Source organism: Symphalangus syndactylus, chromosome 1 (assembly GCF_028878055.3).
Source record: "Symphalangus syndactylus isolate Jambi chromosome 1, NHGRI_mSymSyn1-v2.1_pri, whole genome shotgun sequence".
NCBI lineage: Eukaryota > Metazoa > Chordata > Mammalia > Primates > Hylobatidae > Symphalangus > Symphalangus syndactylus.
In genome coordinates, this window is record NC_072423.2 from 87,033,593 (window position 1) to 87,060,257 (window position 26,665).

The 26,665-nt window shown below is 39.1% G+C and overlaps 2 protein-coding genes across 11 annotated transcripts in view; both read right to left on the bottom strand.

Moving 5' to 3' along the window:
- Positions 1-3,549: 3,549 nt before the first annotated feature.
- OR5B21 (olfactory receptor family 5 subfamily B member 21) lies at positions 3,550-22,994 on the bottom strand. The gene is made up of 3 exons (XM_055293854.2): positions 21,554-22,994; positions 9,059-9,121; positions 3,550-5,407 (listed from the first exon to the last, which is right to left on the bottom strand). The coding sequence occupies exon 3, from the start codon at positions 5,385-5,387 to the stop codon at positions 4,455-4,457; it is 933 nt and encodes a 310-aa protein (XP_055149829.1). The 5' UTR covers positions 5,388-5,407; positions 9,059-9,121; positions 21,554-22,994; the 3' UTR covers positions 3,550-4,454.
- Positions 22,995-24,183: 1,189 nt separating this feature from the next.
- LPXN (leupaxin) overlaps positions 24,184-26,665 on the bottom strand; it is a 50,177-nt gene continuing 47,695 nt past the window's right edge. For 9 of the 10 annotated variants that reach the window (XM_063628340.1, XM_063628405.1, XM_063628384.1 and 6 more), the window contains 2 exons: positions 25,357-25,505; positions 24,184-25,036 (listed from right to left, as the gene is read on the bottom strand). In XM_063628340.1, the coding sequence (XP_063484410.1) occupies positions 24,767-25,036; positions 25,357-25,505 (419 nt within the window). In that variant the 3' untranslated portion in view covers positions 24,184-24,766. The remainder of the gene's footprint in view (positions 25,037-25,356; positions 25,506-26,665) is intronic. The other variant, XM_063628604.1, reaches the window with a different exon arrangement.

Below are 26,665 nucleotides of genomic sequence, written 5' to 3' on the forward strand. Positions count from 1 at the left end.
CAACTTTCCTACAAGCTCCTGCCAACATGCCATGTGCAATCCCACCTCCACACCTGAGTTCAGATGGTTGCTTAGGAACTCTCCATTCAGCTCTGCTTATAATATTATTACCAACAGCAACACTATAGTTCAAAAGAGGGTAGCAATTCTGAACATGCTTTCTTACCCATTATCTCATTTAGCCTGCAAAACACCCTAAGGAAGGTATGGCTGGTGCTATTGTCTTCATTTTGATGATAAGAAAATTGGCTCAGAGATACGTGGCTTATACCAGCTTCACCACTGGCAATTGGTAGAGTTTTGACTAGAAAGTAAGGTTGGAATCTTGGAATTCTGGGTTCCATCTACATTATTCTTTCAGAGCTTGGCTCACATCCCACATCCTCTGAGGATCTTCCCCTGCCCATAAGATTCTTTCTTGTCCCTGATGAGTTCTAATTATTATTTTCTAGACTACTCATTTGATAATGGCCACAAATGCCTTTGAACTATCATCTACCTAGAGGTATGTCCTCTGTTCCACCACGTTATTTGTAAGTTGCTCCTGAAGCAGGAACAATATTGAATATCAACTGGTTTCTTCATCAACTTCACACCATGCCTTTTCTGCAGCTTGTGTCTAGTTAACATTGGCTGAGGCTTGGCTATCACTGTCGGCTGCAGCGCTCAAAGAGCCAACTCTGTCAAGACTGAAAACAAGTATGCCCTGATCCATTCATGCTCTGTGGAATACTGGGAAAATTCCTGCTGGTAAAGTTATTGAACATTGAGTCATTAACCTTAAGGTGCATTACATCAGTAAACATAAATGCAGGTGGCTTTACTTCGTAGAAGTAGGAATTACATCTTACAGTCTTACTTATTTATATTCTTCAGAGCACCTTCCACATGGCAAGGACTCATCATGGAAGAGTGTAAGTGAGTTATACATTAAGTAAGACCTCCATTGAAATTTACTAACATACGTGGTGACTTATTTTTTCAGAGTCTTGGTCAGGGAAGGCAAAAACTCAGTTTCATAGCTCGGTTCCTCTTTTTAACAGTAGACAGGTAAGTTAACTTCTCAAAGCTTTGGTTTCCTCCACTGCAAAACTGAAGCACAGATAACTATATCATGGTGAATAAATCAAGGTAAAAGTATAAAATGTCTTTTTATACCACAAGTACTTTATAAAATATGAAAAAGGGTCAAACAAGATTTGGTTCTTTGTGAGTTTAAGCAAGTTAAACTGTAAAAATCGGGGTTTTTAATTGTGAAATGAGAGGATTGGTTTAGATTATTTTTAAATTCTTTCAGCTTTTGGCTAAAGAGTCTATGACTCTGCAATTCCAGCTTCAATTGCCAAGGAATTTAATATTTTAATTTTCCATTCCCAATACATAAACCTCAACAAATGCTCTAATGCACAAAGAGAACATCCTATTTGACTAATTCAATCATAATCCATTTTTAAAAGAATAATCTATCCTGATATAAATAACTGCCCTGGTTTATGAATTTTCACATTCTCTTTTGAACATTTCAGGTAGGAAGTCCCTGTGCCTTTATTGCACTGCATTGAGCTGCAGGCCCTGCACATAAGGTCTCTCATTCATCAGACAATTCCTGCAGGGAGAAATTGGGTGTTGTTATTAACCAAATGGACATTTAGTCTCCATTTGACAGATTTCCTATGTGGAAGGGAAGAGCTCCTCGCAGTAACGTATACTCTGTGAATTGATGTCTTGCTGGCGACAGGACATCTCCTTCTGAGTAGCTTCTATAAATGAGTACCCATGTAATGTCAGCTTGAAATGTGTCTGCTGTAGAGCTGGGAACTTGGAGGGCAGGAAGTTAAACAAGGAATGAAAATAAAAGCTAGGACTTGGATGGGACGAGCTTCACCTAGCTGTCCTTGGACTTCCTATTTTTGCTCAGGCAGCTCAAGAGCCAAAATGAGAAGTCCAGGGACAGCTAAGTGAAGAAAGAGCTAGTATAGAAATCTCAATGGTATGAAATAAACATTCATTATGATGGGCACATTCACATACTTAATTTCATATTACCCTCACACTTTATCCTGTATATTGGGTTCGGTAAGACTAAATGACTTTCTTGAGGTCACACAACTGATAAGAACAGTTAGAATTTTCATCCAGCTTTTGATAGTACTCTTTTATACCTATTTACAGTCAGATGGAACACTTGTTTGAGGTGATTTCAACATAAAATATAAATATGTAGACATTGGGCCCTTAAATCTTAGGAGGCCCACATTTTCCTGCCTAAACTGAGGTATAGAGGCATAAAGAAATGTGTCCATAAGAATGATAAAATGGACTTTGGGTTCTCGATGGGGGAAGGTTGGGAGGGAGGTGAGGAAGAAAAGACTATATATTGGGCACACTGCTCAGGTGATGGGCACACTAAAATCTCAGAAACCACCACTAAAGGACTTATCCATGTAACCAAAAACAACCTGTACCCCCCAAAACTAAAGAAATAAAAATTAAAATCACAAAAGAAAGAAACATACTCAGATACATATCTTAATATATACTGTAATGGTTAATATATATAGACTCTAGACTTTAATTTTTTTATAGAAATCTAAGTGGCCTAATGGTGAGGAAAGTTCCTGCTTGGGCTGGGCATAGAAAGAAGTTGGGAAGGAAAAAGAGGAGAAGAAGGATAAAATGAAGTAAAGAAGGAGGAGCAGGATGAGGAGGGAAAAAAGTCAATTATATCAAGTAGGGAAAATGTGTAGCTGAGATTGGAATGCACCCAGTGCTTGGATAGCTGCTTCCCAGGCTCTTCTCCAAATGCAGATACTCTTGAGCTCTGTAGATTTCAATGAGAAAGATTCCTATATGCAGTGGATCCTGGCCTGTAAAGGCTGTTCTTCCTTGTGTGTTGCTGAATGGACCTCATTGCTAAAGAAGAGGGGAGGGAGGGGGCCAAATGGGGGAGGTATAGGTTGTCTAGGCCTTGGGCTCAGAAGCTCCTGATCTTTTGAGGTGATGACAACCATGTGCCAGAGAAAGCTATTCTCATGTTTCTCATGTTCCGTAACTCCTTCTTTGCAATTTTTCCCAGAAGACTTATGATTTATCCTCCTCAGACAGAGGCTGCCCTGTACATAATGGAGCTCAATAATCTGAAAACTAAATTGACATTTTAAGCCAATTGAGTTAGCCAACCAAGATTTCTGGTTTTCATCCATAAAGTCAAAATTAATTTGTTGGGTTTTTGGGGAGATTTTGATATCATGATCTATTGTGGTGACTTAGATTAACTGTAGTTATAAACACCATCAAGCAGTTGATATGTGAGAAGTGAAATTAATCACCACTCCCTTCCCACGCACACACATTTGCTCACACCATCTAGCACATGAAACAAGACCTGAAGGTGGACTAGCACTGTGCGTCATCGTGCTGTTCCTAAGAAGTAAATTTCCAGGCAGCCTTTTTTATTCTTGTAGCATCTAATTACAGAACACCAGAGGCAATGGAGACCCAGAGGTGAGCTGAATTATTGAAAAAATAAAAGCAAAGACAGTCCAGAAAGCTATTACACATCTTTATAATAGATTCACCAAACTTAAGGGTGCTAAGAAATGCAAGCATTTAATTCAGAAAACAAATATATTTTTTCATAGCTCTAGGGAAAACTGCTTTTTTTCTCTAAACCTTCTGGAATTTTTAGTAATTATGTTAGACAGAGACAAGAAACATAGAAGATAGTGTAGGCTCTCCGAAGGAAGTTGTATTTAGTCAGGTTAAAGTTTAAGTAATTCATCTATTAAAGCATTTCCATATTTCTGTATATAACAGGGTGTAATGTTTCCCCAACGCTTTAGCAAAAGGGAATGGAAATTACAAAGGCACATGACTAGTGAGTAGGATAGGAATGTGGGTAGAGAAGGGAGAGTAGGGGGTTGGAAAGATTTAATCTTCAGCTACCTGACTCGATCTAGTGCCCTGTCCTTTAAATTACAACTTTCTCTGAAATATCATTTAAGATATTGAAACATCCTTTGTCTACCTCAGAAAGTCCAACTTTCAAACTCACAGAACAAAGGAATAAAAAAAATACTGCGTGTTCAGTTGATAAAAATGAAGGTGAAATCTTCACACTAAGTTTAATAGTGAATGAAAAATTCTTACAATTAAAAATAGGATGAGGAAAATTTGGTACATTCAGTTGTATGCTTCAATCTTCTGCTTTAAACAACGTCAAGAAACTAAAGCAAGAAAAGCTTAACTGTCCCATGTTGTTGTTCACTAAATATAAGATTATCTTTCTAAGTAAGACTTTTAAATGTGCTGCTTTTTACATCTTCTAATAGCAGAAGTAACCGCTGTTCTTGGGGAAGAAAGAACTGAAACCAGCCAAAGATTAAAAGTCATGATGGCATTTAGGTGTGAGAGAAAGTTTATCCCTTAATTGCTTGCCTACTTCCCATTCACACTTAATATTGGGGGTAAAGTTTGTTGAGTATTTTCCAGAGAGCACTTTTCACTTCTTTGTTCCTAAGGCTGTAGATCAAGGGATTCAGCATGGAAATCACCACTGTGTAAAACACAGAGGCTATTTTGTCTGTGTCCACGGACTGGCTGGAGTTGGGCTGTAAGTACATGAAGATGATTGTGCCATAGAAGATGGACACAGCAGTGAGATGGGAAGCACAGGTGGAGAAGACTTTCTTCCGCCCTTCGGCAGAACACATCCTTTGAATGGTGATGCATATGAAGAAGTAAGAAATAAGGATGACCAGGAGGGTGAAAAAGACGTTGAAGCCCACCACAAAGAAGACCACCAACTTGCTGATGCGTGTGTCAGAGCATGAGAGAGCCAGGAGTGGGGGAATGTTACAGAAGAAATGATTAATCTCATTAGAACCACAGAAGGAGAGTCTGAAGGTGCCTGCTGCGTGGATAGAGGCATTGAGGAAGCCAGAGACATAGAAACCAGTAGCAAGGAGGGCACATACACTTGCTGTCATGGTGGTGGTGTAATGAAGAGGCCTACATACAGCTGCATGGCGGTCATAGGCCATGGAGGCCAGGAGGTAGCACTCAACAGTGGCAAACCCCACAAAGAAGAAGAACTGAGCTGCACATCCATTGTAGGAGATGGCCTTGTCCCCTGACTGCAATGCAGCCACTGTTTTGGGGGCTACAGCTGGTGAGTAACCCAAGTCTACAAAGGAGAGGTTACTGAGGAAAAAGTACATTGGAGTGTGGAGATGGGAGTCTGGGTGGATGATCACCATCATTCCCCCATTCCCACGCAGGGTGATGAGGTAGATGAATAAAAATGCCAGGAGGAGGAGTATCTGAAGATTGTGGTCATCTGTTAATCCCAAGAGGATAAACTCTGTCACTTCTGTGCTATTCTCCATTGTGGCCAGCTTGAATTAGCCTGGTGATTAAAGAAGAGGCGTCAAAAAAATTCCAATGAAAGTATGAGAAGAGAAGATGGAATGATAAAAAAGGAGAAAACTAATGTATAGAGAGAATGTACTGTGTGTAAGACTCATGCTAGAACCCTCTGTTATATTATAGCTTTTAATTCATATGAGATAGGTGCTATTATGCCCATCTTACAGATAAGGAAGTTAAGGCTCAGGGAGCTGAATATTGAGCAGGATAGCCTATCTAGGGGTCAGAATCAAAGTTCACCCATTTATATTTCTGAATCTAAAGTTCATACATTCATCTTGAATTCTTTAACATATTTACATCATATAAATACAAATTATGATATGGATATAAGATTGTACGTATTTAATTATTAAAAATAAAAACATCCATCACTTATTGTCTTCCACATTCTACTTCCAATAATATAGCCTCACTAAAGATTTTCTAAATTTATTTTTCCTTAAAACAACACAAGTTTATTCTCTCAAAATTCTGGAGGCAAGAAGTCTCAAATCAGTTTCACTGGGCCAAAATCAAGGTGTTGGCAGGACACGGTGGTGCCCTCAATGGCTGTTTGATACTAAATCCAAAGATCTTAACCACAACTTTTGAAGCCTTTATAAATTAATCCCTCAACAGTAGTTCAACTGAAAGGGAGTATGCTATATGTAAATATGAGTATGTATTTTTATATATTTAATATAAAACTATAAATTTGATATATACAAATGGCTTTGTGTATCTGTGTATATGCATATGTCTTTTTTCACCCCTTATCAGAAGTCTTTGTTGTAGACCCTAATTACAGTTAAGTCCTCCTTTCTCTGCCTCCTCAAAGCACTTGAGTCTTGGCTGATTATTGCACAATTAATTGGGCAACCACTCACTCTTCACCTAGCTCTAAGCCCCTTGGGACAGTAACTATCTTCATCCCCTCTGGTCTACCCTCCTTACCATGGCCCCTCACACACACATATAAATATTTGGTGAATCAAACAGAACATCAATAGGAAAGTATGGAAATATTTTTCATGCTCTTTAATTCCACAACAAACATCCTATTGTCCTCTTGTCCACCAGGTTTGTGCTTTGGGCCAAAATATTAGCTTAGACTTGTCGTATGAAAAATATTCAGGAGTAACAGTGAGTTTGCAGATGGTCAGGCCTGGAGACAGGTTTCTGTCCTCATTTTAGAGCACTCTTTCTCTCCTATTTTTGTTCCTCAACCTGAGGTGTTCACAGGCTTTCCCCGCTCCTAGTAGCAGAGTGAGTGGGAGCAGACTCAGAAGAAGTGAGGGAGAAAATGTGAGAACAGAGGAGGAAAAGGGAGAAAACAGGAATTAAAGGAGAAAAATGCTTCAGCTCTGTTGGACTTTAGCTTACCTTGAAGAGTAACAGCAGCAATTTGATTGGTGACACAAAAAGAAGGGGATAGTGTAGCTTGTCCTTTTTGGATGACCATTACACACACACGATGTGGCTAGTTTCATAAGAACTGGCTCAGTCATTACTGGATAGTAATGTACCAATTGACTTTATGACCAGTAGCACTTTCCATTATATTTATCCAGCCTTTTTAACTTGTTTTTCTTTTGACTTTTGACATGTGTGTATATTCTTAAATTTAGCAAACACAATATCTTGTAATCTATGACAGGCAGTGTTCTGATCTTACATATTTGGAAACAGAAGGATGTGGTGCCCCTCAAGGTCACATAGCTGCTTAACTGTAAAATCTGTACAATTCCAGAGCCTGATTTTTCAGCCTCAGCACTACTGACATTATGAGCTGGACAGTTCTTTGGTGCAGGGTGTGGTGGGGGACAGGGAGTGCTGTCCTGTGCATTGTAAGATATTCAGCAGTTTCCCTGGCCTCTCTCTACTCACTAGATTCCAGTAACACCACCACCTCCCATTTGTAACAGTCAAAAATGTCTCCAGACGTGGCCAAATGTCCCCTGAAGGGTAACATTCCCCTGATTGACAACCACTGTTCTAGAGTTTATTAAAAACAGTGGTTCTAAAGTTTATAAAACTCTTTTTGCATTCACTTCTTAATTTAATTATTGCATGACTAGATAGAGAGAGAGAGAGAGAGACAGCAGATACAAACATGAAGAAACTGAAGCTCAGTGAGGTGAAGTGACTGGTTTAAAGTCTAGAACTCTGGCCAAATATTGCTGCTTATTGGTAGAGGGATCCCAGGAAGGGATAACTGCTTACTAAGTACTGTGGTCCTTTGACCAAAGAGATATTAGCCCTCCCATATCGTAAACCAACCTTTTCCTAGACACAAGGTAGGATGAAAACCTGGAAAAACTCAAAGAATAAAATGCAGCTGACTTAGGGTGGATTCTGAATTATTTTCCAAAATACCTTCTGAAATGCTTATTAGATCAATTTCCTTGGTTAATATTGACCACAGGAGTCTATTCACTTAAGCTGTAGGTTCAGTTTTTAAAAGCCATTACACCACCCCCGCATATTGAACTGCCCCTGACTGCCATATTCATCTATCAGCAATTAATATTCAAGGTACTTTCTGTGTTTTGTTGATAGGTAACCCTTCCCTTTATGCATTGCAGTCTCTGTTAATAAATGTGTTGAGATCCAGAGCAGCAAGGAGAAATCTGGAGTCAGTGCAGAGAGAAAAGGCCTCATTTACCCAGCACCAAACCTGGGAGGCCGCAAGGCCTGAATCCAAATCCTGCCGCTGCTGCTGTATCAACTCCCACTCAAGTCTTGTAAAACCCAGGCTTTTCTGCATGGACCTAAAATAAATATCGGAAGGAGTCTTGAAAGAGAAAAAATATTTTTAAAATATCTAAAGTTGAATACTGAAATATCTAAGGTTAAAATATTAAGTCAAAAACTGAAAAAGCATTAAAATTTAAGGAATTATTATTGTTATAAAGAGAGAAGGAGAAGTCTAAGCCATTAAGATAGTTTGGAAATAAAAAGTTCCATCAAAATTGCTTCTAAAGGGGTTTGAATCATCACCCCCAATCATCACAGCCCCATTTGGGGAGTTCTAAAGAAGATTCTCAATGGAATAAATTCCATAAGGGAAGAGACAAGACCTATATTGTTTGTCACTGTTTTGTGCTTTATTATCCACTACTTAGACTCGAGCAACCACATGGTAGACTCAACTATTTGTTAAGTGGATGAGTGAATTAGAATCTCAGCAGTTGAGTTAGAATAAGAGCTTTAATGCTTACTTGCTTTGGGACTGTAGGCAAGTCAATTTTCCTTTATAGAGAGAAGATACAGTGAGATAAAATATAAGAAAATTCAGCCAGTGTGTGGCCTCTAGCAGGTGCTCCATAGAAGCTAATTAATCAATCTCTTTATTAAACTGTAGGCCAATTGTATGAAGTTATTTCCCAGGTTTTATTAACACCAGTTGGTAGCAACACCCCGTCTAGCAATGACTATGGCAATGGCTGTCTAAGTAAAGGTGACTCCGATTTACTTATGGGAAACTTCTGTCTCTATTCTTGTGAAACGTAGCAGAGGAGGTTGGGGGAAATTGAATTAAGAGTCTTTTTATATACCTACTTCTGAGCCTCTTTCTTTTAAACGAACCCATTATTTCTACCTACAGTGTGAAGAATACTGCTTTTTAAAAAGATCAGGGAAAACATACCTATGTCCTTGGGGATTATAAGATCTCAATTCAGAACTGCTTCAACACTGGACTTTTTGAAGTCTGAAAAAGAAAAGAAAAGAAGAGCTGTTGGTCTCTGAGGACCTTGGATTTCAAATAGTAAAAGATTTCCTGAGGCTATGTGATAAAAGTGTAAAGACAGTTCAGCTGCCGCTGCAGTTTGCTTGAGACTGTAAGTGAGCCATACCAAACTGTGTGAAAAGTCTGAGATCAGCTAGAAGCTAGTGCCTATGTAGATTTGGGAGCCTCTGAAGCGGGGTTCCCTAAGGCCTCAATTCCAATCCAGGGCTCAGCAACATACAAACAAGCAATCAAAACACCACTTTCCTGAGGGAACTGAAACATTATTATGATATGGAGGTGCCTCAAAGATCCCTTAGGAGCCACAGCGGAGTCTTGGTTCTCCTAGTCACAGGCTAAGGTTATTGATGAGCAAATTCTGTCAAAAAATGCTTTCAAAGGAGGTTGAGGATCCAGCCACTGTGTAATCAGCCCACAGATTTCCTGTGAGTATTGGGAGTTGGCCCTTTATCTAAGACTAAATGGGGAGAAATTTTCAAAATGTCAGATTATAAATGATAAATTGCATCAGAATCTCCATTTTCCCAAACCCAGCTCTGTCTACAGAACTCAGAGTTTCAAAGAGCTCTGTGAATCAAAATACTTCCAGGAACTTTTTTCTCAATCAACTTGGTTTAAAATGAATTTTAACATGGAGCCTACAAGAAGCAAAGGATTTCTTTATTTCAGCTTCTGATATATTTATATGTATATAATATATATTTATATAATATATAATATAGCTTCCTATGTTTCAAGCCCTTGGTTCAGTACATATTTGTGTGTGTTATTTCACTTAATGTTCATATAACTCTATGAGAAATATATTATTTTTTCAATTTTACAGATGTGAAAACGTCTGTACATACCTAGCACTTAGATCTTTTTCTAATATTATTCTCTAATAAAAGAAACCAGGGCTCCTTCGAGAAATGGCTGGTTCTAGCACTGGAGCAGGGAATATACCAGAGAAGTCTGGAGCATCTTGTAATTCCAGAAAGTGAGGAAATGCTCAAGTCTGTCTGACCCAAATTCTATATATTTTTACACTGTGCTCTACTGCTTCTCTTGGAAATAAATGTGGAAAAGCAGAGATGCTCTCAGAATCTAGAAAACAATATTTCTCTCAGATTCTCACAAATGCATGTTCCACTACAGTCAGTTACAAAAGTACAGCTTATTTACTCACTTTTTCTTTGCTTTCATGAAAACATTTCCAAGAAAAAGCCCCCTGTTAGAATAATTATTTTTAACAAAAGAAGACATATAAAGTGGCCAAGCAAGGGGCAAGCTAGGTGATAGGAGTCCAGGGATATTTTTGCGTACTCTTGGAATTTTGTAGCATCTAATCACCTGACCCACATGTCCAACTCTGAAGACTTAGGTTTCTTCCTTGTTATTTATTTGACCAATAAAACAACCAAGGAAAAAACTAGAGAAAGAAAGAGGGAAAAACAGGATAAGACAGATAAAGAGAGAAAGCAAAGAAAAGAAGGAGGGGAGGGAAGGGGAGAGAAGAGGAAGAAAGGGAGAGGAATAGGATGAGGAAAGAAGAGAAAACTTCACCTGTAGGATCAAGACTCTAACCACTGAGACAATCTAGCCTATATATCTGGCTTTATAAAATAATTTAGTACTCCCCTTTATCAGTGTTTAATATTCTAAAAAATTAAACAGATAAAAATGAAGACTATTAACATGGTGAAGTGTGGTGGTTTTTGGTTTTGGCAAGTAAGAGGCCTAGAATTAGCCACTTATGAATGGATAACAGATGAATCATTAATCTTTTTGAACCTCATCATTTCTTCATGGCACCCAATATATCCTCTTTCTTTTCCCTCCAAAGACTCTTAATTCCTGGGAAATACTTCTGCTTTTCCACTTTGATGCCTCCGGTGTCTTCACTGTTTGGTCTCCTCACAAGATCAGGTTGACTCTTCACCTCCAAACAGTTACAGCTTGGGGTTTTAGAAAAACTAAAAGGCAGAAAAGGGCCAAATCTGACTTTTGGATTACTTCAAGGCCAGATACCAAGCTGTATCCATGCATATTTGAGTTAATGCTGCCACCTTGAGGCCATCCCAAGCTTTTCCCCTGAGGAGCCGTTCCCAGAGGTGGGGCTGGGAAAATGAAGACTTGTCTTTCTTGCCGCAGTGACCAGTAAGTTCATACAGAAAAAATGCTTTGGAATTACAGGAAGAATCAAGAAACTACCCATCTGCCTAAAAGGTTAATTTCATGGCCACATAGAATGTTAGCACCTCTTAGGACCTTGGAGATCACCTAGGTGTTATGGTACCTAACGCACCACGCACCACAGCCCACAGGTGACAATTACAGTCCTAGAGCCAAATGCATGGGTTCAAATCCCAGCTCTCCCTTCTAGTTCCTGGAGGGGCTCTTGCAAGTCACTTAGTCTCTCCATTCCTTTCTCATTATGGGACTGTTGAGAATTAAAGTTAATCAACATAAAGCACAAATAAACTTCGGAGATAATGGGGGTTTGGTTTCAGACTACTCCAATAAAATGAATATCACAATAGAGCAAGTCACACAATTTATTTTGCTTCCTAGTGCATATAAAAGTTATGTTTACACTATACTGGGTCTACTAGCATTATGTCCAAAAAATGTACATAATTTAAAAAACTTTATTGCTAAAAAGTGATGATGATCACCTGAGCCTTCAGTGAGTTGTAATTTTTTCTTTTGCTGGTGTGGGGCCTTGATGGCTGCTGACTGATCAGGATGATGCTTGCTGAAGGTTGAGGTGGCTGTGGCAATCTCCTAAAATAAACCAACAGTGAAGGTTGCTGCATCGATTGACTGACTTTCTTTTCCCTCTTTTTTTTTTTTTTTTTTTTTGAGATGGAGTCTCTCTCTGTCGCCCAGGCTGGAGTGCAGTGGCGCGATCTTGACTCACTGCAACCTCCACCTCCCAGGTTCAAGTCATTCTCATACTTCAGCCCCCTAAACTAGTTGGGATTACTGGCACACGTCACCAGGCCTGGCTAGCTTTTGTATTTTTAGTAGAGATGGGGTTTCACCATGTTTGCCAGGCTGATCTGGAACTCCTGACCTCAAGTGATCCACCCACCTTGGCCTCCCAAAGTGCTGGAATTACAAGCATGAGCCATCGTGCCTGGCTGATTGACTTTCTTTCAAGAAAAATTCCTCTGTAGCATGAACTGTTATTTGACCTACAGTAGAACTTCTTTCAGAATTGTATTAAGTCCTCTCAAACCTTGCCAGTGCTTTATTAACTAACTTTATGGAATATTTGAAATCCTTTGTTGTCATTTCAACAATGTTCACAGCCTCTTCCCCCAGAGTAGATTCTATCTCAAGAAACCACGTTATTTCGGCATTCATAAGAAGCAATTCCTCATCTGTTCAAGTTTTGTAATGAGATTGCAGCAATTCAGTCACATCTTTAGGCTTTACTTCTAATTCTAGTTCTCTTGCTATTTCCACCACATCTGCAGTTACTCCCTCCACTGAGGTCTTGAATCCTTCAAAGTCATCCATGAGAGCTGAAATCAATTTCTTCCAAACTCTTGTTAATGTTAATAACATGAATTCATGAGTCACAAATGTTTTTAGTGGTATCTAGAATGGTGAATCCTTCCAGAGGTTTTCAATTTACTTCACCCAGATCCATCAGAAGTATCACAATCTATTGCAGTTATAGCCTTACAAAATGTATTTTCTAAACAATAAGACTTGAAAGTCAAAATTACTCGTTGAACCATGCACTGCAGAATGGATGTTGTATTACCAGGCATGAAAACCACATTAATCTCTTTGTCCATCTCCATAAAAGCTTTGAGTGACCAGGAACATTGTCAATGAGCAGTAATATTTTGAAAAAAATATTTTTTCTAAGTAGTGGGTCTCAATAGTGTGCTTAAAATATTCAATAAACCATGCTATAATCTAGTCTTTTCCGTTTATAGAGCACACGCAGAGTAGATTTAGCATAATTCTTAAGGGTCTTAGAATTTGCAAAATGATAAATGAACATTGGCTTCAATTTAAACTCTCCAGCTTCATCAGCCCCTAACAATAGAGTCAGCCTGTTTGTGGAAGCTTTGAAGCCAGGCATCAATTTCTCCTTTCTAGCTATGAAAGTCCTAGATGGCATTTCTTTCAATATAATGGTGTTTTGTTTGCATTAACAATTTATTGTTAGGCTGGGCATGGTGGCTTATGCCTGTAATTCCAGCGTTTTGGGATGCTGAGGTGGGCGGGTCACCTGAGGTTAGGAGTTTGAGAAAAGCCTGGGCAACATGGTGAAACCCCATCCCTTTCCAAAAAAAAAAAAAAAAAAAAGGAAAAGAAAAATTAGCAGGGTGTGGTAATCCCAGCTACTCAGGACGCTGAGGCATGAGAATCACTTGAATCCAGGAGGCGAAGGCTTCAGTGAGCCGAGATCTCACTATGGCACTCCAGCCTGGGTGGCAGAGGGAGACCCTGTCTCAAAAAAAAAAAAAAATATATATATATATATATATATATATATATATATATATATATATAGTTTAGTGTAGCGACTTCCATCAGTTATCTTAGCTAAATCTTCTGGATAACTTGGTGTAGCTTCTACATCAGCACTTGCTGCTTCACTTTGCACTTTTATGTTCTAAAGACGGCTTCTTTACTTAAACTTCATGAACCAACCTCTGCTAGCTTCCAATTTTTCTTCTGCAGCTTCCTCAACTTTCTCAGCCTTCACATAATTGAAAAGAGTTAGGGCCTTGCTCTATTAGGCTTTGGCTTAAGGAAATGTTGTGGCTGGTTTGATCTTCTATCCAGACCACTAATATTTTCTCTGAATCAGCAATAAGGATATTTCACTTTATTATCATTCAGGTCTTCACTGGAGTAGCACTTTTAATTTCCTTCAACAACTTTTTCTTTGCTTTCTCAACTGAGACAACTGTTTGACACAAGAAGCCTAGCTTTTGCCCTGTCTCAGCTTTTGCCCTGTCTCAGCTTTTGACATGCCTTCCTCACTAAGTTTAATCATTTCTAGCTTTTGATTTAAAGTGAGAGATATGCAACTCTTTCTTTCTATTGAATATTTAGACTTCATGGTAGGGTTATTAATTGGCCTAATTTCAATGCTTCATGACTTGCAGACTTATTTTTATCCATCAATTTCTCAGAATTTTCTGAGTGTCTGCAGACTCCGCAGCCCCACTCAGGTAAATGCATTCTCTGTGGATGTGTTTTCCTTCATCTTCTTTACCAAATCAAGGCCATCTAATATTAACTTTACTACAATCTCTCCATCTAAATCCATCCTATCCTCCTCTGCCTTCCAACCTCAGAATTTCCCCCTCTTCTGTAGCAGGCTGGCCCCTTCATCTATGCCATTGATCCATCTCTACTTACTTTGGTGAGACCGTACTATGGCAATTACTCCTGTCCCTCCACCCTCCCTTACTCATTTCTTCCCCATTTGTCCACAGACATTCTAAAGTTACCATCTCTTCCCCAAAAATGCTCAAGAATCTTTCTCCCATCCTAATATACTCTTGTGCTATACCAGCATCCTTCCTTCTACCATCAAAATGATCAAAAGTGGTCCACAGCATCTTCCATTCTTTCCTAATCCACTGCATTGTAGCTTCAACTGTTTCTACTCCACTAGGTTGAAATAATATTCTTTTTTCTTTTGTTTATTTATATTATTTTTAATTGACAAATCACCGTTGTATGACATTTATGGAGTATGATGTGATGCTTTGATATGGATATACAATGTGGACCAATTAAATCAAGCTAATATAGACATCCCCTCTTGACCTTTTTTCTTTTTTTTTGAGATGGAGTCTCACTCTGTCGCCCAGACTGGAGTGCAGTGGCGTGATCTTGGCTCACTGCAAGCTCCACCTCCCGGGTTCACGACATTCTCCTGCCTTAGCCTCCTGAGTAGCTGGGACTACCGGCGCCCGCCACCACGCCCAGCTAATTTTTTGTATTTTTAGTAGAGACGGGGTTTCACCACGTTAGCCAGGATGGTCTCAATCTCCTGACTTGTGATCTACCCACCTCGGCCTCCCAAAGTGCTGGGATTACAGGCATGAGCCACTGCGCCCAGGCTTGACATTATTTTGTGGTGATACATTTCAAATTTACTCTGTAAGTTATTTTGACATATTATTATTGACTATAGTCACCCTGAAGTGCCATAAATCTCAACACTTATTTCTCTTGTCTAGCTGAAACAATATTCTTAAAGGTTGCTCCAAGACCAGCTTCACAGATATGCAAAACAGATCTTGTGCTCAGAAAAGTCCCACCCTTGGAGACTAACATCTTGTGATTGTCATCTTCAAATTATTTAAAATGTTATCTTTGAATTTGCATTTTGTAGGTAAAGTCCAATGGGACAATGGAGCAAACACAGAAAACTTGGAACCCCAGCTTGTGCGTGGTCACACCTTCTGCTACCTCCCATTCTCTCCACAATCCACTGCATTCAACAGTGTTGATGACTGTTGCCTGCAAGATGATGTCCCGCTTCCCAAGCCTGACATTCAAAGCACTCTAACCCTGAATAGTTTTTCCAATTTTTATTTCTCTTGATAGCCACCAGACATCCTACTTTCTTTCCACCTAGACCCCATAGGCCCATGCTGCAGTGTTTGGCACACTGTGGACGCTCAATGAACTGGGTCCTTCCTTCACTCACCACACCATGTACATTGTCCCCCTTTGACATATTTCGTGCTGTTCCTTCAGTTTGGAATGCCCTAGTTTCATTTTTTTTAATCACTTTTACTTGTACATTCAAATTAATGCTATCTCCAAAGTGAAGTTTTTCTCTGAGGTTTTAAACAATTACGTGTGTCCTATTTATAACATTTTTTTTCAAATTGCCTTGTGTTATTTTCTCCTATATATTATGTCTCCTTTTGTTTCTTTTCCTAGAACACAATACTTTAGCTTCTCCCACTCCTATATTCCTGCCTATTACACAAACCTGTCCAGAAACCATCCTGTATGGACAAACTCGTATTAGAGACTGAATGTGGGGGTCCTTCCTGGGCTGTAAACTTTCTGAAGGCAAACTATGCCTTACTCATCTTAGGTTTCTTCTGGAACCTAGAACAGTGCCTTTTGACAGTAAGTACCTACTGAATTATGCAAACCCCATCTGATTCTCTATTTAATAAATTGGAGAAGGCACAGGTATATCAATTTAGGAGCCCACTTCAGGGAAATGTATTTGTCCTTAACTCAACAAACTAGCTTCCAGATCACTAGATGTGATAGTTTAAAGTAGCACTGTATGCTTGTCATTATGAACAAACATGGAAAATTTGTAAATTGATAAGCCCTGGAGCTATTTGCTAATGAAAACAGTTTAAACTGGTGTCTTGAAATATACCTTGCTCCCACTTTTGAAAAGGAAACCGCATCTGTCTGCTATGTTACAAAACACTTGCATATGTAAACACATAGAAGATGGAACACTCTTGTTCCTAAGCATAACTCTCATCAGAGACCACAATATTCCTGTCAGTGAGTCTGGTATTGGCTAACAGAATACCATCCATTACCTAGCTGTTGATCAGAAGGCATATGGAATTGTATCTTTGCCAAGCTGAATTATTTTAAGTAATAGTGTTAAAAAAGATTTTCCTAGAAATTTCCCTTGGATGATAGTTAGATCTATGGCAGGCAGTGGAAAATCTTGGCCCTGAAAGGCTCCTAAGCTCTTTTCTCATGGCTATGCTTCCTTGACCTGGATGAGCTGTTTTCTGCCTATGGGAAGTAGCTAACTGGATAGATTTCCGTGCCATGGAAATCGTTCACTCCTGAGTATTACTTTGTCAATATGTTGCGGCAAAGGAAGATTATGAGCTCAAACTCAAGCTCTTCTCCTAATCTCCCAGCATTTTCAATTCCATCAGCTTTCATCCTGAGCCTTAAAAAAGATTTCTAAAATCATACAAAAACAACTAAAAGCCTGCTATGGTTTCATGGTCTCCATGGAAATGCTAGGAATGGATGCTGTGTTGACTTCCTCACATATCTCTTGGACTATTTTATTAATGCCTTTTATGTATGGTACTTGGCAGTTTACAAAGCCCTTTCTCACGTATTATCTCAGTTAATCCCCAAAACAAACCCACGTGGGAAGTATTATTACCCATGTTTAACATACCATGAAACCTAAATTTGGAGAAGATAAGTGGTTTAACGAAGGTTTACAAGTGGTAAATTCACTTACAGTTTGCAAGTGGTAAATTCAACTTGTAAATTTTGGTTTGCCTGAAGCCATGGCTGCTATTCTTGCCACTATAACCAAAACAGTGTAGCCTAGAGCAGATCACTTTGATGCCCTATTGCCCTTGCTTGTCCCTTGAAAATTCACCTCATGGGCACTTTACATTGTTGATATACAGCCTAAAAGAAAGCATCCCAGACAAGGAATTAACAAACTTTAGTTCTGTTTCTAAATCAAGTCACCTTGACCTATTCATTTAATCAACTGCTTCTTCCACAGGTAAATGGAAATAATAATCCTTGCCCACTTTCTCCCTTCTATTATCCCCTCTACTAATACTACGTTAGATGAAATACATTAAGCTTCATAGAGCTGGGAATATTATAAAACTTTGCAAATGCATGGCTTACCACAAATTCAGTCTTGTGATTACTGGTAATGTGAAGACCTTTGCTATGATTTTCTTCCTTTTAACCTCACCCCTCGATAACTTCACCCAACAAATGGCATCAGTTCCCCACCCCTATCTGTTGGCACTTACTAGGTACACACTGCTGCTTCCTACTCAACGTGCCTGTGATTTAGAAAAAGGGCTTTCTTTGGCCTCAGAGTATATGCAGCTTGAGTACAAGGAAGACAGAGTGGGGTGTAAGGGTTGGTGGACCACCCCTTGTACTCTACAATGAATCCCAGAGGTTCTCTGAGTATTGAGTTCCAACTTCCCAAGACAGTAACCTGCTCATTAATGCACACTGATTTGGCCTCCTTGCCTTTTCTTTTTTGTTTGTTTGTTTCTTGGGGTTTTTTTAAAGATGGAGTCTCAGTCTGATGCCCAGGCTGGAGTGCAGTGGCGCCCTCTTGGCTCACTGCAACCTCCTCCTCCCGGGTTCAAGCGATTCCTCTGCCTCAGCCTCCTGAGTATCTGGGACTACAGGCCGCGCACCACCACATCGGGCTAATTTTTTGTATTTTAGTAGAGATGGGGTTTCACTGTGTTGGTCAAGATGGTCTCGATCTCCTGACCTCGTGATCTGCCCGCCTCGGCCTCCCTAAGTGCTGGGATTACAGGCGTGAGCCACCGCACCCACCCCCTCCTTGCTTTTTCTGTCTCACTTTTGGCTCTCCTACCTGTACATCTAGAGATTGCCTCCTAAATAGACTACTGTACACAAGTCCTAGTCTCAGCGTCCACTTCTAGAAAAACCCTAAACTGTGAGAAATCTAGGGTAAGTAGTAACTTCACCAGGTAGTTTGTGTAAGGGAACTGAGTGACAATTCCCCCCACTCTGTCTTTCTTTTCCTCAGAGAGTGTGTTATATGGCCCATCTTGCCTCCTTTACTGAAAGCTCTGAATATTTCACCTTGCCCAACTCACAAATTCTCTTATATATCCTGTAACTTTCTTCCGTCCTACTTTTCCTCCCTTTCAAAATTTTCAGATTATCTTAGGAAAATCTCCAAGTTCTTCATTTTATTTTTGAGCCTCCAATATTTTCTAACTCATGTCTGAAAATGCAAGAGCACCTAGAGACAGAAAGTCATATTTTCTAAGTGTTATTGAACATAATGAAAATAACCACTTCCAACCTCCAAAGCACTGAAAAGTGTCCCTAAGGTCTCCTCTCAGAATCACTATAAATGTCTTCTTTTTCCTCCTTAACTTCATATAAACCCAATTTTCTTTAAGTAGCACCTTTCAGGATGTAATGGACTGAACGTGTCATTCCAAAATATGTTGAAGGCCTAACCCCCAATGTGGCTGTATTTTTTTTTTTTTTATATACTTTAGGTTTTAGGGTACATGTGCACAATGTGCCGGTTTGTTACATATGTATCCATGTGCCACGTTGATTTCCTGCACCCATTAACTCGTCATTTAGCATTAGGTATATCTCCTAATGCTGTCCCTCCCCCCTCCCCCAACCCCACAACAGTCCCTGGAGTGTGATGTTCCCCTTCCTGTGTCCATGAGTTCTCATTGTTCAATTCCCACCTATGAGTGAGAACATGCGGTGTTTGGTTTTTTGTCCTTGCGATAGTTTACTGAGAATGATGTTTTCCAGTTTCATCCATGTCCCTACAAAGGATATGAACTCATCCTTTTTTATGGCTGCATAGTATTCCATGGTGTATATGTGTGTGGCTGTATTTTAAGTAAGGAAGTAATTAAGATTAAATGAAATCATAAGGGTTGGGCTCTGATCCGATAAGATCGGTTTCCTTACAAGAAGAGACACCAGATCTCTTGTGGTCTCTCTCTCTCTCCCTCTTTTCACCCTGTGAGGACAAAGCAAGAAGGCAGCTATATGCAAGCCAAGAAAAGAGCCCTCAACAGAATCCAAACCTGCAGACCTTAATCTGAGACTTCTCATCTCCAGACCTATGAGAAAATAAATTTCTGTGGCTTAAGACACCTCATTTATGGTATTTTGTTATGGCAACTGCGCAGACTAAGACACAGGATAAATGTAAATTTATTTCTCTTATAATCATCTAATTTTTCTTTCTTTTTTGTTTGCTAGTGGGGTATCAGGATGTTTTAAAACTAGTTTTCACTATAAAGATATTGCAATAATATCAAATACGTAATAGTTCTCTCTGGATGATAATTAAACAAAGTAGCATTAATACCATGATTTCCAAAACAATTTTAAATCTTAGAGGATGACAACACCCTCCCAACCTTTTTCTTCCCCTTTGTAATAGTGACAGATACTGCAAAATTGGGCAGGAGTAAGAAGCTTGTACTCTAAATATGAGAGCTATCCACAGGATGACTTAACCTTAAACTATAGAGTTTCACTGTGCTCTGGTGTAAAAAGCATCAAGAAGTGATCAAACACTATTTTTGTGTATTAGTTTTTCACGACAATATACAATATATGTTCTGTACCAACACTGAGTTTATTTGTTCAATGTAAACAAAAAAGAGAATTTATTTGCTCACATAATTTCCTAGTCTATGGTTAAGATGCTGCTATGGTAGAACTGAGTGGCTCAAAAAAAGAAAACACAGCCTTTCCATTATTCGGTTCTATGTTCCACTGTGCTAGCCTCTTTCTCAGACAGCCTCCCCCTAAATGATGATAAAAATATTTATCAGCAGCAATGGGTTTTTATTATCTGCACAACTAGAATTCCAACGAATGGGAATGTTCTTTCTGAATAAATCTAGTAAAGGTCATTGTCTTTGCTGGGGTCACATGCCTATCCCTGATCCAATCACCTTCCTTCAGAAGAACAAAGTACTTTTATTGGTCAGACCTGGGACTGTACCTATTTCTGAGGCTGAGGTTAAACTCAGCCTTGCCTAAACACGTGGACCAAGAATGGCAGATGCAGTTCTTTGTGGAGAAACTAGACTGTGGGGAAAAACAGCTCAGAAATTCACTCCCCTTTCATTTCACGTCCCATCCTCAATTATATCCAATAATATTATTCAACATAGCATATCAAAGTCCAAAAACATTAAAATCCAAAATCAAATTCTCTAAGTTAAAGTTTAGAGAAAGTAAAGCCTTCTTTGATTTCTTGGTCTGTTCATTTTTAGCTTTAGGAGTTTTTCCAGTAACACCTGTGATCTGAGATATCTCTCACTAGAAGTGAGGTACTTATCCCAGGAAAAATGTTATTCCCATAATACAGTATTTGTTGTGATTTAATGGTATCCAAAACAGGAAGGGAAGATGGATGGCTCTCAACAGGATGCCAGGAAGTCTATGCAATTGTCCAGAATCCATGGTCTATGAACCTAAACACAGTTAGGAGACTTCTCCCCACGGAAAATCAATTTAGGCAGTATACGCTGACTATATCTAGGGTAGGGGAACGTCCTACATAAACTGTCTCCTTTCTTATAAATTTGAGACACCACTGCCTTCTGGCAAAGTTATAAATTTGCAACAAGTACAACCCAAGCACCAGCTTTTACCTGAGATTTCTTTCTTTTTTATCCTGTGGATCCCAGGAGATTTCCATTTCCCCACTGAGCTCTGTGTTCCCAGCACTTAACGTGCTGCACTGATTGTACCTAGTAATACAACCTCCACAATATTTTGGGGACAGGCAGTCTCTTTTTCAGTGTCATATTTCAGTGGCTACCACCACTGCCTTATTGAGGACCTGCTTATGCCTAAGACACTCGCCTCTAAAGGAAGCTGCTACTCTCTCACCTTGATTTCAGCTGGAAGATCTCCTTTTCCAGACTGCCAAACTGAAGCTGCTTTTGATGCTTCTCAGTGGTGCGCCCCTAGGGGTTCAGGAAGAGCAGTGCCTCTGCCGCATGTTCCTCAGGACACCAGCGTTCCTGGCTCTCTCCTCTGCCTTTGGGTTCTGTAAAGTTCTTGGACATGGTCCCTCAGGATACTGACAATGCCTGCTTGCTTACCTTCTACATTACCTTGAAACTCGGAAACTCCAATATTTTCACTTTTGCACATACGAATTCAAGATTCATTGTCCCCTTCCCGCTTCTTACCAATATCCAGCTTTTAAAGTATTCACATCTCCTCCACAAAGCCCTTGCGCTTTCGGGAAACTTAGTCCTCCTTGTAACTTTGGAAACAATTCAGTTTGGTTTACGCCAAGCTGCAGAATCCATTCCCCCAGCAAAAATTACTGGGATGTGACCTAGGCTAGACCAGTGAGGATGAATCCCAGAACTTTTGCTTGCAAATGCTCGATAAAAGCACTCTTTCTCCCCCTACTGGTTATGAAAAAAGAAGCATGCGCTGGCAGCCATCCTACAGCTCCAAGAAGAGTGTGTGATAGAACTTGGATGGAAAAATAATTGTTGTCTTTATCAAAGTATTACCTTGGAAGAGACTAAATTTACTTCAAAGAAAAACTGACCAAACTAATTGAGGGACTCCCCTTTGAGAATACAGTGCCAACTCTAGAGCATATTCCTTTCTATATGTTTATATTCACTGGTGGAAAATCCCTGTCCTGTGAGGGTGGGTTTTATTTTTTAAACACCCTAGAAGTTACTAAAAACCAAAAGTAAATAGGTACGTGATCAATTTTAGTAATGGCATTTCCAGGGTTTTTAAAAAGCAGAACTTTTTACTTGTGAGTAGTTTCCTTATTGCTAAAACAGTGGTCCTGAAGTCAGTATCTCTTTTCGAGCAAATAAAACCACTTCCGTTCAATGTGGGAAGAAAGTGTTTTCACTTCTTAATTGCATCTTAGTGAACTCTGGATTTTCTTTGACATTTAAAAATAGTTAAATTCTATTGAATCTCAAAATAGCTAATCCTTTTTTAAAAAGTTTTAGCACCTGTACATTTCTTTTTAAGGGCTAAAACTCCAAGTTTACTTTGTCAAATTGCCAAGGCAACCAAGAACATTGCCATATTAACACCTGCGTGCGACATCGTTGAGTGAAGACATTGCAAAGAGGATGTTTAAAAGTTGAATGTGTGTTCTGCATAGTCTGGCGCTCTCAGACAGCCAAACAGGATAGAGGCCAGATGGTTCCGTATCTGTGTGGCCTCCCACATATCTTACATGAATTTGGAGTTCCTATTTTATAGAATTAACTGTTGCCAATTCCTTGTAACTCTTAAAACCCCCTTATTATCCATTCCAACAAAGGACATAGATATAATAAAGTTTGGCAAGAAACATTTAATCCATTTCAGCTCTCCCAAGTAGTACTATTCCTCTATCAATCTAAAGACACCAAATTTTGTCCTATTTTTAAAAATACCTCCAGTGAAGGAGTTTTTGCCAGTAACTTATCTCAGAATCAAGGATTCTAAAAGTCTGGTTTTTGTTATAACAAATAATCACACAATTATTTTTAAGACCACAGGAAGAAAGATATTGTACTGATCTTCTCAATATCCCTTTTGCAGAAAGATGAGTCCTTGTGAAGCTTACTTTTATAAAAAGTAAACTGTAGGACAGTAAACTGACAGGACATAGGAAAGTCAGATTCTCTGATAACCTGACAAGCTTTTCTACATATTTACTTACAATATTTTGAGATGAACAAATGATTAAGAGGAATTTTTCTTTGAGGCTTGGCTTTCCTAATTCTAGATAATAATCATTTGAGCTTTTTTTATAGCATCTTTCTTCACAGATGCTCTAAGAACAGCCATCTCATTTGTCTTCAGGAGGCAAATGTGAAATTGTGTTTCATTTTTTACTTTAGAAATGAATTTGTGGCTGGGCGCAGTGGCTCACGCCTGTAATCCCAACACTTTGGGAGGTCGAGGTGGGTGGATCACCTGAGGTCAAGAGTTCGAGACCAGCCTGACCAACGTGGAGAAACCCTGTCTCTACTAAAAATAGAAAAATTAGCCTGGCGTGGTGGCGCATGCCTGTAATTCCAGCTACTCAGAAGGCTGAGGCAGGAGCATTGCTTGAACCCAGGAGGCGGAGGTTGTGCTCAGCCGAGATCGCGCCATTGCACTCCGGCCTGGGCAACAAGAGTGCAACTCCATTTTAGAAAAAAAAAAAAAAAGGAAAAAGAAATGAATTTGTAAGGTATCTAATGGAGAGCCAGGGTTTCTCCTTCTGTAAACAAAGTAATAAAAACAATTTTAAGAAGCTTTGTCATTTTAAAAAATGATTCAATCATCGAAGTCTAGAAAATAAAATAGTTATGGGACCAAACTAAAAAGAAAAATTAGTGAAAAGGAGGCCCTCCTTTTAATTTCTTCCGATTAAAATTTTTAAAGTGTGCATTGGATGGAAGGAAACAAGAGGTATGATATAATCTTAATTGTACATAGTGCCTAGTATATAACACGGGAAGCAGAAAGTTTATCTCCCAAACAAATATGACAATGAGTTATTGAAACTGCAAGCCAGTTTATTTATCAATGATGTCAGTACTCAAAGTTGTCCAGTTAAAATCTACTTCCTCTTGAAAAACAAAAATACACTGAAGGAAGATGCAAAGAGCTAAGAGTGGTATCATGATTCCACAGCAGTGATTGTAAGACAGTGAGCCACAAGGAAATGGGAAAACTTGAAAAGAAACAAGTATCAGGACCAAATTAGAGAAGATATGAGTAGGGCCATCACTAGAGGTGAAAACGGAGAAACCTAAGAAAACCAGTGTTGGCATGAATTATGCAAGTGGAAAATACATCTGTAGAGGGACTAGATAGAAGGACCTAGATCTAACTCCAAGTACTTGATTGGAGAAGAGAGGGAGAAAGAGAATTTATAGAATTAACTGTATAGAAGCCTAAAAAATAAGATTATCAGCCTTGTCAGGTAAAGTCTAGAAGTTCCTTTATTTGCTCATCACCTTTCCTTTTTCTATAAGACTATCAAGCAGAAGGTCAGTAACAGCAAATTTACCCTTTCCTCTCCTCTCTTGGTTTAAATTTTATAAGGAATCTGAAGAGGCTGTGGATCAGTTGGCATTACAGTGGGAAGAGCTTATTGAAGCAAGGTTGACAATAGGTCTTGTCATTCTGCTCCCTGAAAATGCCCTTCGACAACTGTGTCAGGCAGAATGCACACACAAAGTGCTCAGGATGGAACTTGTACCCCATGGCACTGATACAACGGCCAGTGATGGGCTGCCCACATCCATGGCAGAGCGTTCCCCGGCGGTGATGGTAATGGAGCTCACAGAATGGACGTCCATCCAGTTCAAAGAAGGAGCCACTAGAAAAACTGGTGAAGCAGTCCTAGGGGTAGAGAGAAGAGAGAGAAAAGGAACGCAAATGTTAAGAGGTAAAATGTCAGCAAAGTAAAATTTTCAGCCTTGAAATTCCTGCCAGTTACCTGCCAGCTACAGGAATTTCCCTCAGGTTCTTGACAAACGGAGACTAGATTGCCCGCTTGCAAAACAGACAAGCAAATGGATCTGTATCTCATTTCTCCTTTAGGATGCCCACATCCATTCCTCATTCAGGACTGTGAACCCTTTCACTAACTGCAGCTCTTCCTCTCAGAGAGGAGAACCCTTGATTTTCCCTAAGTCCAAAAGAAAAGTGATTATACAGACCCCACAAACAAAGCACTCTGGGTGCCAGACAGTGTCCATGGCTGAAAGGTAGTTTTCCAACACTGGGCGATTGCAGCCACCACACTTGGGTGAGAACATGGCTAAGAAATCCTTTCGGCAATATGGCTTCTTGTCCTTCTCATGAAAGCCTGGAGAGATAAAATCAGGAATTCACTGTTGCAGGTTGAGCCCTGAAAGCTACACTGGAGACTGAGAGGAGGCCCTTTCAATTTCAGTGTCCTCATATTCAAAATAGGATGATTATCGTTACCTAATTCAAAGGGTAGTTGTAAGAAATAAATGAGATAATGCAGATGAAGTGTTTTGGCATTGTGTCTGGGTCATAGTAAACATTTAATAAGTGTTAGGGGCTATTTCTCCTTAGTGCCTTTGTACTAAGTATTCCCTCAGCTTGGATAGTTCTGTCCCAGAGCCTGATATAGTTGCCCTCTTCATGTGATGCAAGAATCACTCAAATATCATCTTATCAGAGAGGCATCTCTTCAGTCCCTCCTTGTCACATCATCTTCTTTCATTGTCTTTATGGCATTTACCTTTATCTAAAATCATCTTTGTGGTCTGTCTCTCCTTACAGGAACATTAGCTCTGAGAGAAACTAGATATTGTTGATCTTGTCACCATTATATCTCTAATATCTAAAACAGCATCTGGGAAGAAAAAAAGTGTCTGATATTTTAAAATAAAATACTACTAAATAATAATTTCCAAATGGATGCAAGATCTAAACACAATGACTCATACCATATATTTGAATTAAAAATAGATGTATTCCTCTTTTTTTATTTTTTGTGTGGGTATATTATTTTTATTGTTTACCAGCAGTGTATGAAAATCCCATTTATTCCTCATTCTTTACATCACTTGATATATCCATATATTTCCTTTTTAATCAATCAAATGGATGTTATCTATCTATACAATGTTATCTCATGGTAGTTTTGATTTGTGTTTCCCGAAAGGCTAATGATACTTAGGGTTTTTTTAATGTGTGCATTTGAATTTCATATCTTGTCATTAATGATGTATTCCTCTTTAATGTGGAAATAGAAAAACTGTTATAAATAGAGCCCAAATTCCAAAAGCAAGTTAAGTATTAATAAATTTAGCTACATAAAAATATATCTGAATGACTTACACGTCAAAAAATCACCATAAACAAAGAACAGTCTGAAGAAAATATTTGCTAATTATATTCCAGAAAAACATAGCTAATACAAGGAGCTCCTAAGTATATGTATGGTTTCAATTATTGTTGTACATAATTAAAAAGTGAAAAAATTGGCCGGGC

Coding starts and splice junctions, on each gene's coding strand:
- OR5B21 (XM_055293854.2), bottom strand. CDS start 5,387: ATGGAGAATAGCACAGAAGTGACAGAGTTTATCCTCTTGGGATTAACA.